Genomic DNA, 13,629 nt, shown 5'->3' on the forward strand with positions numbered 1-13,629 from the left:
ATGGACTGTAACAAGCCAGCCTTCCCTGTCCATTACCAACTCCCTGAGCTTGCTCAAACACATGTCCATCGAGTTGGTGATGCTATCCAACCATCTCATCCTCTGTCATCCCCTTCTCCTCCCGCCTTCAATCTTTCCCAGGATCAGGGTCTTTTCAAATGAGTCAGTTCTTCACATCAGGTGGCCAAAGTATTGGAGCTTCAGCTTCAGCATCAATCCTTCCAATGAATATTCAGGACTGATTTCCTTTAGGATGGACTGGTTGGATCTCCTTGCAGTCCAAGGGACTCCCAAGAGTCTTCTCCAACACTACAGTTCAAAAGCATCAATTCTTCAGTGCTCAGCTTTCTTTATAGTCCAACTCTCACATCCATGCATGACCACTGGAAAAACCATAACTTTGACTAGATGGACCTTTGTTGGCAAAGTAATGCTTCTGCTTTTTAATATGCTGCCTAGGTTAGTCATAGCTTTTCTTCCAAGGAGCAAGCATCTTTCAATTTCATGGCTGTAGTCACCATCTTCAGTGACTGGGGTGCAAGAAAATAAAGTCTGTCATTGTTTCCATTGTTTCCCCAACTATTTGCCATGAAGTGATGGGATCGGATACCATGATCTTAGTTTTCTGAATGTTGAGTTTTAAGACAGCTTTTTCACTCTCCTCTCTCATTTTCAACAAGAGGCTTTCAGTTCCTCTTCACTTTCTGCCACAAGGGTGGTGTCATCTGTGTATCTGAGGTTACTGATATTTCTCCCAGCAATCTTGATTCCAGCTTGTGTTTCATCCAGCCCAGCATTTCACATGATGTACTCTGCATATAAGTTAAATAAGCAGAGTGACAATATACAGCCTTGATGTACTCCTTTCCCGATTTGGAACCAGTCTGTAGTTCCATGTCCAGTTCTAACTGTTGCTTCTTAACCTGCATAAAGACTTCTCAGAAGGCAGGTGAGGTGGTCTGGTATTCCCATCTCTTGAAGAATTTTCCACAGTTTGTTGTGATCTACACAAAGGCTTTGGCGTAATCAATAAAGCAACACTAAACACTGGCAACACTAAAACTAAACACTGCCAATTTTTAAATTATTTGACAATGACTACAAAAAAATATAATTCTGAATTTCCTTATTTACTAAAAGGTTGAATATTTAAAATGTACTTAATTGGCCACATGTATTTCTTTGTTCATGACCTTCCCGTTTTTGTTCTTTATTCATTTGTCCATTTTAAAACCTTACGTTCTTTAGCACAAAATTGCAAAAGAAAATTTTCCACTTTATACTGTTGTTCAGTTCCCAAGTCATGTCCAACTCTTCACAACCCCATGGACTGCGGCATGCCAGGCTTCTCTGTCCCTCACTGTCTCATGGAGTTTGTTCAAATGCATGTCCATTGAGCCAATGATGCCATCCAACCATTTTGTCCTCTTTCACCCTCTTCTTCTCCCTTCAATCTTTCCCAGCATCAGGATCTTTTCGAATGAGTCAGCTTGTCTCATCAGGTAGCCAAAGTATTGGAGCTTCCAATATCAGTCCTTCCAATGAGTATTCAGGGTTGATTTCCTTTAGAATATACTGGCTTGATCTCCTTGCTGTCCAAGAGACTCTCCCACATTAAATACATATATATCAAAATTGTGGGTTTTGTGTCATTCAGCAGTTTTAAACACTGATCAAGTCAATATACTAATAATTTTCTTCCACATATCTGCCTTCAAATCTTGTATGAAAATCTCCCTTTCTACACAAACTTTACAGAAAGACACCTACAATGTAATGATAAAGTCCACAAGAGTAGCAGAACTTCATTTTAAATAAAAGAATTTCTGAACACTGTGACCCTACTTTCTCTATAAAACAAAATTTATACATATGTTTGTAAGAATGTGTTTTACTAAGATCTCAGGGAAGCTTCCCAGGTTTTCTGCAGAGGATGACATGCCTTTTCCTGGGGAGTGATGGGGGGCGCAGGGTGATGGTGGGGAGTTTACTTTTAGCAACCTATGTTTCCATATTAATATATTTTACCAGTGAAAAAGACCATCCCTATCCAAGGATTCACACAGGCTATAATTCATTACATTTCTCTCTCATATCTCCAGTTTGTTTTTCCTTCTGTATCTTTTAAATCTGAAATTAACCTTTCATATGTTAATAACTCTAAAAGAATATACTAAACGGTCCATTTCTCACTGACCCAGAAAACCCCATGCACCACACATACTTTATGTGCACACAGGGGCCCACGTGTCCACTGCCAGAGAGCCCCACTGACACCTGTGCAGTAGTCCAACCGCTGTACTCAGAGTGTCATCCTCCTGATGTCTGCGAGGGCAGGACTCCCTCCAGGACTTGACCCGCCCACAAGTTTTGGGGGTTAGGTTCAAGCAATTATTCTTTCAGACTGCTTTTCATGTTCAAAATGAAATACTTTCAGGATTTTTGCTCGAAGGATACCAAACTTACTGAAGGATTTGAGGAAGATTCAGCCTTTTTTCAGTATTGATCCTTTCTTCTTGCCAAGTCATGCAGTATGCGGGACCCTAGTTCCCTGACCAGGTGTCAAACCTGGGCTCCACCAGTGGAAATGCCAGGCCCTAAGTGCTAGACCACCTGGAAATTCCCTCAGTACTGGTTCTTCAGGCACACATCACATTCATTTTATATTCATAAAATACACGAGTGCCTGGCATGTTAAAGTCTATTGCTAGATGCTTTCTGTATTTATTATGGCTGCACCACGTTGTCTGCAGGCCAGGGACTGACCTGCATCATAGCACTGAAAGTCCGGAATCTGTCCACTAGACCACCAGGGAACTCCCCCAGATGCTGCACTATATTCTTTGATGCTGTTATGAACGGCATACTGTAGACACATTTCCCAAGAGGTCAATACTAAAATACGAGCTATATTAAAACACTGATATATGAGAGTCCTATTTTGTAATTCATCAGCTTTCACCTTCATTGATTCTTAGACTTATGGGTTGACATCTGAACCTTCCAGAGTTTTTACAAACTGTATTCAAAAAAGTAACTTCTTTCTTCCTTTCTCTGACACCCATGCCCTCAGGGACCACGTGGCCTGATGAGAGACACAGACAGCAACCCCCACAAATAAATTCCTAGACACACATGAAGCCGTTCTGAGAACAGGCTGCCCACAGGTCCTGCTCTGGGTGTAGAGTCACGTCTCACCACATCTCAACCTAGGCCCAAACAGAGGCAGCACAGTGCTTCAAGGCTGGGGGCGACCCAACTGTGTCATTCAGGTAAATGACATTTTAAAGGCAAAAGTAAACTACTCCTGGCTTGCCAACACAAATATTTTTCTGGCCTATATGGAGAGAATCACCACTAAAGAAATCTACTGTGGTAAATTTCTAGTTTTACCCCCAAATTCTATTTAATCACAGTGCATCTCACTGCACTGCTGGACTGTACTGGTTCACATATTCCAAGGGACTTTCCATCCATGTTTATAAGTGGGTTTTTCATTTTCTATGTGTGAACCCTCTATTGCTTCACAAAATAAAGTGAGAACTTGAATGTTTTCTGTGTCCCAGCACCAAAGGCTGTGTCCCTGTCCACAAAGCCACAAGGAAAGAGCACCTTGCCAGTATCTCTGAGCCCCCTGACTGCTGGCCACGGCTTCCCCCACCTCCCCTCCGTGCGAGACCATGAGCGCTGACGTCACAGGGCCAATGGCACACACAGCCTCAGATGCCACAGCAGGGACTCTTTCCAAACCCTGTGGCACATGTTTAGGGACTGCGGGCACTTTGAGAAGTCCTGAGTCCCAGGTCCTATCTAGAGGTGGGAGGGCAGCGCCGGGCAGCAGGTTTCAAGGATGCTAAGAGTCATCCCAACATGCAACAAGGTGAGATGATCACTGGACCCGATGCGACATTTTTCCAAATTCTATAACTGTTTCAAATTCACGATCATGCACTGACCTGGTCTACGTCACACGCCAGTCGAAGCAGCACAGGAAACGTGCGCTTATAGAGCTGGTACATGGGTGGGGGGCCCTGGCCACCGTCAGGCATCTGAGTGGCTTTTCCCAGCATAAACATAACCACGCTGTGCAGAAGTTCACAGGCCGCAACCTGAAACAGACCAGGGGTCCAACAAAGGTCAAGAGCAGTTTGAAACGCTACAGAACGCAGCCCTTTAAAAAGGTAAACCTGTGCAGCAGGTAACTACCCCACCCATATATGAACTAACATTAAGCAACACTTCCTGCCATATAAGATTAATGCTTCTGTTCACTCTGCTCTGGAGCCAAGAGCTGAGAACTGAGACGTAAAAGATCCAGGCACTGGGACGAACACATTCATAAGAGATGCAGTCCCACGGTGCCGTATCACAGAACACAGCTCCATTTGTGAGCACGCTTTAACTGTTACTTCCTGAAAATCGACTTTTAATGAACAAAATGTGGAAAGGTACAAATAGAAAACCTTGAGATCATCTGTTTTGAATCTCCCAACTTGAATAGAGAATCGAGCACAGACTAAAAAATCCCTTCTCAACACCCTGTGCCCTGTGTTCTCTACGATGAAGAATTCTAGTGCGTTAATGCTTTATCATCTATTCAGACTCTTTAGGGTTAATTTCCATTTTCCAAGGGTACTGACTTCTGATAACTGAGCAGTTTCCCCATCACTAAGCTAGAGAAAACACAAAGCCCATGAAACACAACACATGTCTCCTAAGGAGCACGCAGCTGACCGCGGCGAGTGACGAGTGAGTACCTTGGTGTGTCTGTCACCCGCAGAGAGTGCCAGCTCTGTGACACGCGGCAGGAACAGGTCCAGGTGAATGACGGGCTTCATGTCCACGAAGGGCACTGCGAAGCTGAGCCTCCTCTCTCGGTCCCAAGCCACACAGCCCCTGGCCCGCTCCTCAGGGGACGCCACTGTAGGGGAGATGCCGGTCAGCCCTCCTCCCCTCACCGGGACGGCCCTGGCCCACCCTCTCCTGCTCTGTTTATCACACACACACAGCAGCAACATCAGAAACCACCACACGCTGTTTCTAATCTGACTGAAAGTCAGATTATTTTTAAATAAGTCTAATAGTCTGGAATGTTTAATTTTCAATTTTAGTTAAGTTATTCTTCTGTGAAAAAATGATAAATGAACAATACTTTCATTAAATAGTTCCTCTTTAAAACACATATTTTTCTAATACACATTCTAACCGTTGAAATGCCAAAATCACCAGTACATTTAGGATGAAATTTTAAAACTAAAAATACAAATTTTTACTCATCAAAAAACACTAATTCTGATCAAAAACAACCTAAAAATATCCAAACATTAACAATATTAGTATTCAAAAAGGTAACTCTGAATTCCTGACACGATGTTTAACATAAAGGCCTATCCAGCTAGACTCTGCTTAAAAAAAGGAACAAATGCCAGACCCTGAAGATAGGAACCCACAGGCTTCAGGGCATGGCAGAAGCATTCACTCTCAGAAGACACCGTGACCTGTGTGCATTCAGCTGAGGGGCCCGCATGTCTCAGGGGTTGAGTTACTTTCAGGAAACGTCACCTGTTAGCAGGTTTTTGTTGATCTGGCCCCCGAGACGGCCAAGTACTTGCACTACTCGAACCCGTGTTTCTTCTAAGGACAGCGCTTCATTCTGCAAATGTGGTGACAATGAGAAACAACCTTGAGCTCAAAGAAAGACCCTCTCTTCCACTGATGCCCTCAATGTCTCCTTATAATCCTCCACAGCACTGCCGTCATTTTACTGCAAAAACATGAAAAGAAGCCACAATTCTCCCACTTTTGCAGCCAATGTCCATTTTCTAGGTCAGCAGTTCCTGTTTCCGGAGTCCTGATACCCTTAAAAAGTACTGAGGATTCCCACAGAGCTTCTGTTAATGTGGGTCGTATTTACCAGTATTTATCTTGTTAAAACTTAGCTTCCCTGGTGGCTCAGACAGTAAAGAATCTGCCTGCAATGAGGGAGACCCAGGTTCAATCCCTGGGTCAGGAAGATCCTCTGGTAGAGGGCATGGCAACCCACTCCAGTATTCTTGCTTGGAAAATCCCCTGGACAGAGTAGCCGGCCGGGCTACAGTCCATGGGGTTGCAAAAAGTCAGCACAACTGATCAACTAACACTTTTACTTTCCATTATTTAAATACTTATCATTTTATTTAAAAACACTGAACCCATGACATGTTAACAAATGACATACTTTTAGGAAAACTAAGGATATATTCCAAATAAACAACCTCAGGCAAGTGGTGCTGTTCACATTTTGCGTCTGTGACAGACTTCTGGGCTGCGACTAGAAAAGGGAGGAGGACTTCATAGTTTTTCTAGGAAACTAGGGTTTTCTTCGGAGAAGGCAATGGCACCCCACTCCAGTACTCTTGCCTGGAAAATCCCATGGATGGAGGAACCTGGTAGGCTGCAGTCCATGAGGTCGCTAAGAGTCAGACACGACTGAGCAACTTCACTTTGACTTTTCACTTTCATGCAATGGAGAAGGAAATGGCAACCCACTCCAGTATTCTTGCCTGGAGAATCCCAGGGACGGGGGAGCCTGGTGGGCTGCCGTCTATGGGGTTGCACAGAGTCGGACACGACTGAAGCGACTTAGCAGCAGCAGCAGCAGGGTTTCCTTTGATACTACTCCAAAACTGAAGCAGTAGTTTCTTAAAGGTTAGTTACAATGTGGTGTGTGAGCCCACATGAGGGAAGTTTATGCAGTCTATTACAGTACAATCCGCTTGCTTTATCTTACACTCGGTTTAGGAATACAATGCACTGCTCATCTGGAGATAGTGGTTCACTGGCAGCAAAGATTCTCAGATGTGCTCCTGAAGTGACAGGCCCGCTCTCCATTTCAGACAAAACGTCGGCCAGACACTGAGCAGCCAGGAGTCCATTGCCATGCTTCCAGTAACAGTGGTGCTCATGGGGGAGGTGGCTGCTCGATGCTCCCTGAGGACAACCGCCAGCGCCTCCTGCCCCAGCACAGGGGATGGTACACGGTGTGTGCTCAAGGGTCGAGGCTTCGTGAAGCTTAAAGGAACCAACAGCCCCACCCACCACTGCACAGTGCAAATAGTCACGAGTGAAAACAGTTCTGGCCTCGCACTTTGGGACCCCTGGGCCCTATGCCTGTAAAGAAATGTGCAAAACTAGAGATATTCTCAAGAAACTTTATCTTCTTTTACCTAAATGTGATAAAATAATTTAAAATCATTAGACACCACTTCTAGTTTCATTCAAGTCGCCCAATCAAAAGCTGTCAAGAGAGTAGCCCCCACTTGCCACAAGTAGAGAAAAGCCCTTGCAGCAACAAAGACCCAGCACAGCGAAAAATAAGTAAAAATTTAAAAAAGAAATAAATGAATTTCTGATCCTATAACAAAAACTGTCAAAAATAATGAGATCAGAGGAAACTTCCTGAAAGCTTGCAATACCAGTTCTAGATATTAAGTTGCTGCTGCTGCTGCTAAGTCGCTTCAGTCGTGTCCGACTCTGTGCGACCCCATAGACGGCAGCCCACCAGGCCCCCCATCCCTGGGATTCTCCAGGCAAGAACATCAGAGTGGGTTGCCATTTCCTTCTCCATTGCATGAAAGTGAAAAGTGAAAGTGAAGTTGCTCAGTCGTGTCCGACTCTTAGAGACCCCATGGACTGCAGCCTACCAGGCTCCTCCGTCCATGGGATTTTCCAGGCAAGAGTACTGGAGTGGGGTGCCATTGCCTTCTCCGAGATGTTAAGTTACACTAACTCAATTTTCTCTATTTACATCATTTTTATCTCTTACATTATGTGCCACATCTAAAAAAAACCGGTCTTAAGAAATTATCACTGGGAAAAAAACATAAAAACTGCCATGAACTAAACTCGACAAAATGACCTATTTCAGATTTAATCAGTAAATGAGGCAATCTTATACATCAATATCAGTGTGGCAACTGCTTATTTCAAACAAAAAAAACAAGATCAAGACAATAACACGGTTTACATGTTAACACGGTTTACATTTTTATCACTAAACATATACTGAAATTATTTTCATACTGTACACAAATTTATATGTAACAATGATATTTTAAATGAAGATTTTTACTACTCATGAGCATCAGAATCTGATCTCTCCACTATTTAAGCTAAAGAAAATTTAAGGGTCTCTTACAGATGAAATGTTTTTTGTCCGTTTCAGATGCTTTAACACGTCTTTAGTAAATCCTTTCTGGACAGCCCGAGAAAGCGCCGACACTTCCCAGTTACTCCGGGTCTCATCTGTCAATGGTAAACAGAAGTCAATTTTAAACAGCACTCATTTGTTTAGTTAATAAACACAAGGGGAAAGACACTAGACTACCATACAGAGACATTAAAATGCTAATTTAAAGTATGATTAAAAATGAAATTTCTAGAACAAAAATATTAATAGTGGTCTCAGTTTTAAACACCACTACCAATTAAAAGAAACAGTTTCTTGGAGGGACTTCCCTGGTGGTTCAGTGGCTAGGACTCTGCACTCCCAATGCAGTACTAAATCAGTCCTATTTGAAAAACCAATAAAAATCAGGTAAAATTAGGTCAAAATATAACTTTACTATTGGATTTTCTTATAGTTTTAATCCCTGTTTGATTAAATAAGGTTTTCTTTGCAAGACAATAGATTAGAATTTATAAGAAGTTCAAGATGTTTAAGAGTTCTTCCCCTTGAAGATTTTATAAATTTTGCTAGGATATACATGAGTAAGTAACCTATAAGTAGTTTTAATACCTCAGTTATACTTATGTCCAATTATACTGAAATGAATTGGAAAGATTACAAAAATATCAACCAAATGTATTTTGAATGCATAATATGTAGAAATACCAACACATGTATTACATTACCATTTTAAGATACACATCAAAACTCTTCTATACTTACCTGGTAAGGCTGAAGTTTTCAGATATCCATCAAGGCTAGGCAGAATATCCTTATAATAGGGTTGAATTACATGTTTGCAGATATAAACTGACCATTCTTCCAGGGCATTCAGGCCGGCTTCTGCCAGTGGGGCATAGCTCAGGCCCAGTTTAAAAGCCATCTGTACGTGAGAACAAATGAGATAATGAACACCAGGAATTTAGTATTGAGAGATGGCTTCTTAAATGACAAGTTTTCCTCTGTCGGACCCATGCGGGCTGGAGAGAAGGGGCACTGAAGCCCCCTCAGGAAGGCCCGCCCACGCAGGATGTTGGCAGCGGGTGGGGATGGGGGTTCTGACATGTGAGTGCCGCTGTGACTGCCATGTTTCTCAGGAACCACGACCCCCACGAGTGATGTGCCCACCTGCAATGCGGGGACGTAGGCTCTGACGTCAAGTGCGATGATGTCATGTGGCAAGGATAGGACAAAGGTCAAACAGGAGGCCAGGAGTTCATCTTTGTACTGCTTCATCTTAACTGACACCTCGGCAGGGAAGACAAGGTTAGTGCTATGCACCTGAACAGAGCCTTCAGCTCCATCATCAACTACGGAACATCTGATTTGCAAATACAAAAAATGATCACGTGGCCTTTGACACGATCATGTTCATTTAAAAATTAAGTACTTATCTCCAGCAAAAGTTCATGTGTTGAGTACTTAGTTCCCATCATGTGGAAAAGCTAAAGAATCTATGGACCCTGAGTCATCATCACTAAAATTATCGTGAGAAACCTCAGGGGACTTTGGAAGTGCAGTGACTCTCTGCCAGTGTTTTCAACCCCTCCACCCCCATGTGGATTAAGCAACCCATGTCATCTTTAAATAATATATGATAAGACTGGATAAAGCTTTTGAAAGTTACCTCTTTACCAAATTTTGCAAACAAAGCAAAGCAGGAATGCTTCTCTGGATCCTCGGGAGACGGTTTCTGACTCTTTGGACCAACGCCCTGTCAGATAAAACAGGCAATGAGCTCAGGGAATGATAACCAGATAGTCCCATGTTCTAATCTGGCGGTTCCCACTGGTCCTTGTGAGGGGACCCATTCTCATTCTGCTGAGGCCTCATGCAGAGAGGAAGACACTTCAGGCAGAGGCCCATGAGGAAGCACGTGTGAGGTGGGAGGGGGACCGCTGGCCAGGAGTCCGGGCCCAAGTCCACTCCCCGTGCCGGTCATCTGACGTGCACGCCTGTGAGCTGAGACAGCTGCTCTCAACTAGTGCCCCTGGACACTGACGCGGCCACTCTCCAACCTTAGGAGCCACCAGATCCCCGGGCAGCCTGGGCACAGCTGCTGAGGCGTGGCCCAGAGGCTCTGAGGACTTGAGTCTGGAAAGGGCGCCAGTGATGCTGCAGGTGGGTGCTAAAGAGCTCACAGCACCAGTCAGATGCTCGCCAGTCAGATCGGAAAATGGGGAAAACGTTCAACGTTTAAACTTTTAAACCGTGTCATCCAACTGCCACTCACATCAGTTTTTCAAAATACAAATAATAAAAGTAGTGGACTTTAAAACTGCAATATGCTGTACAGTATCATATTTTAGAATGTACTTATACACGCTCATGTAATCCAAAATACACAAGCATGTTCAATGCCCTCAAAAACACTTACCTCAAAATACTTTATCTTCTTGGCATTTCTCACAGCAAGAGAAAGCAGTTTGTAGAAACCACTAATGAGTGGCAACCGTGTAGACTGCAGAATTAACTGGTATGAGAAGGAATGTACCCATGGCCCAAAAAATTCTACATGTTTCTCAGGAAGAATCTCCCTGTAAAAACAAATTTAAAGCTTAACACAGAAATCCTCATCATATACTATTTTTACTCCGCTTTGAAATTGTAAGTGACATAATCAAAACAAAGTCATCATCTGTGGTTCCATTATACACCATTTTCGGTGTATCTGTACTCTTTCTTTGCTGTGCTGTGTTCTGTGCTCAGTCGCTCACTCATGTCCAGTTCTTTGCAACCCCATGGACTATAGCCCGTGAGGCTCCTCTGTCCATGGGATTCTCCAGACAAGAATACTGGAGTAGGCTGCCATTTCCTTCCCAGGGGATCTTCCCAACCCAGGGATTGAACCTGTGTCTCCCGCATAGACAGACAGATTCTTTACTGTCTGAGTCACCAGGGATGCCCCCTTATTGTCCTTACCTGAGGCTCTTTTAAATACAATTTAAAAAAAATTTTTTCAACAGCTATTAGATCTATTTTAAAATTTCATATAAGCTATTTTAGATTTTAAGTCCTACTATTTCTTGTATCTACATAAGTGGTTCTCCTATGTCATAGCCAACAATTGATAGTATCTACTCTTAAGTATACAAAACTTTATGAATACCTGCAGAACTCTACCAGGTTGATGAAAGCGGAGAAGTCTTTGGGTTTCGCAGGATGCAGGTTAGCAGCTGGATCTGAGGTCGGGATCACCCAAATGCCAGCAGCTTTGTTTTCATCCTTAAAAATCAGTTGCACCAAAAACACGGTACCGTTCAGTCATTCAACAAATGACTCAGCAAGTGAACCACAGACATGGGTGAGGCTTTGAGCAAGGAATGCAGCAGTGAGGAGGCAGAGATGGGCCCAAAGCTCACAGTCAGATAAAAATGACAGAACCCTCAGAACATGCTACACCGGAGGCCACAAGGGATGCAGTGAGGAGGAAGAAAAGTGCAAACACAGAAAGAGCGGGGGGCGGGGCGGGGCAGAACTGCGCACAGGAGCCACAGCGCCCAGACAGAGGCAGGATCTCAAAACAGACAGTTACCAGTACTGCCAAGACTTCAAGACGAGAGAGAGGACCAGTGGCTACTGTTAGGTAAAACATAAATATAAACACGTTCAATTTGTGTTTCAGACCCAGGTGGAAATGTCAAACAGGCAGGAAGGAGAGCAAGGCTGGAGACCAGGTATGTCCCGGGAAACACCAACAGAGACGACGGTGACCGGGCGGTGGGTGCGGGGGAGCAGAGACACAGAGACTAGGATGGGCGCTCTGCACGCAGACATGTGGCCAATCACCTCAGGTAGTGAGCATGTCTGCTCATGAAATTACTTTAGACATGAATAAATAAAAAGCCTGAAGAGTGGCAGGCGACCCCTCAATGGCCCTGACAACCAGCGCAAAAACTTGGCCCTTGACAAGTGCAGCCAAGGCCAGGGCTCTGCCCCTGTAGGACCCCTGACCACACGGCCTCAGCCATGGAAGCCAACGTGCAAACTTGATTCTAGGAACCACTGGACTCAGAAACAAACTACCTTAGATGACAGTCTCACTACCTGAGTGTCCTGTCTCCTCAGAGGGACAGCAGCTCCAAGCTAGCAACCTCATACCCAGTCTGATCTTTGAGCCCAGCCAGAAAAACGGTGCAGAAACGTGGGAGGCATGGCCTTTCCTGCCCTCCCTTCTACTGTCTCCAGAGCCTAGAGTCCCCCTGGCTATAAATCAGAGGAGCACCAGGGTGCCCAGACCCTCTGCAAAAAGCCACCTCTACACAAAATCAGACTAGTCTCTGCTGTTGCTAAGTCAAGAGTTCTAATCCTCCCAAAAACTTTTTCCAAAAAGTTGCTTTAACTTATTAAACATATAAATTACTTCTTGAACAATCTAATACAGAATATATTCTGTACACTGGGCAATTCAAATATCAATAGAAAAGTATCAATGACACATATTAATGCTGATAAACCAATTTCCTGCCATCCTCTACAAATGTAAGATTTGCTCCTGAATACTGCAGCATGCAGATAGAGCTGGTACAAAAATGATGCAAAATTGCTACTGACAACATCTTCTAACCTCTTGTTCCCCAACACTCTGCTTTTCCAGTGTAAGATCCAGTTTTTCAACGATCTTCAAAACTGATTTTACAAATTCATCATATAGCAAACGATTCAGACTTTGAAGGGAGGAATTCACAAAGACAAATGCTTCATCTGCTAAGAGAGAATCCTGAAAGTAAAGAAAATAAATTTTAAAATGCTGCACAAAACAGTGTCAGTACGAGTATTAAATCAGCATGACGTACACGTGTAATTAGGTTTTATGGAAACACTTGTGTAAACTAGAGCAGACTTACCTCTAAGTTTTCAAGCCGTAAAATACAGACACCTTTCGAATTATTAAGACAACACCATTTCAGTCTGACATGACTTACACAGTCACGCAATACACATAAACAGTAGTGAGAAGGTTTAGGCCAACCTCGTCTAAGTATTTACTCCATTAATGAGTGTGTGTGTGTGTGTGTGTGTGTGTGAGTGAGAGTGTATGTGTGAGAGAGAGAGAGAGAGAGACGCTTCCTTGGTGGCTCAGTGGTAAAGAATCCACCTACCAATGCGGGGGATGTCAGAGATGTGGTTTCAGTCCCTGGGTTGGGAAGATCCCCTGGAGGAGGGCATGGCAACCCACTCCAGTGTTCTTGCCTAGAGAATCCCATGGACAGAGGAGCCTGGTAGGTTACAGTCCACTGAGTTGCAAAGAGCTGGACACGACTGAGGGACTGAGAATATACACAAGCAGTGTGTGTATACACACGTCTATATGCTATATACACACGTTCTGTATGTCTATATGCAAATGCACATGCACGTACGTATATACATGTGCACTTGTAAACACACATGTACTCACATACACATGCATACTCAGAAGG

At 43.7% G+C, this 13,629-nt stretch overlaps 1 protein-coding gene across 2 annotated transcripts in view; it reads right to left on the bottom strand.

The window, feature by feature from the left end:
• Positions 1–13,629, bottom strand: part of PRKDC (protein kinase, DNA-activated, catalytic subunit) — a 132,323-nt gene that overhangs the window by 100,381 nt on the left and 18,313 nt on the right. For both annotated transcript variants that reach the window (XM_061438711.1, XM_061438710.1), the window contains exons 16-25: positions 12,774–12,926; positions 11,316–11,431; positions 10,584–10,743; positions 9,834–9,920; positions 9,335–9,454; positions 8,930–9,089; positions 8,177–8,283; positions 5,563–5,653; positions 4,758–4,921; positions 3,957–4,109 (exon numbers count right to left, since the gene is read on the bottom strand). In XM_061438711.1, coding sequence (XP_061294695.1) covers positions 3,957–4,109; positions 4,758–4,921; positions 5,563–5,653; positions 8,177–8,283; positions 8,930–9,089; positions 9,335–9,454; positions 9,834–9,920; positions 10,584–10,743; positions 11,316–11,431; positions 12,774–12,926 — 1,311 coding nt within the window. The remainder of the gene's footprint in view (positions 1–3,956; positions 4,110–4,757; positions 4,922–5,562; positions 5,654–8,176; positions 8,284–8,929; positions 9,090–9,334; positions 9,455–9,833; positions 9,921–10,583; positions 10,744–11,315; positions 11,432–12,773; positions 12,927–13,629) is intronic.

The sequence above is a fragment of the Bos javanicus genome, chromosome 14 (genome assembly GCF_032452875.1).
Source record: "Bos javanicus breed banteng chromosome 14, ARS-OSU_banteng_1.0, whole genome shotgun sequence".
Classification (NCBI taxonomy): Eukaryota; Metazoa; Chordata; class Mammalia; order Artiodactyla; family Bovidae; genus Bos; species Bos javanicus.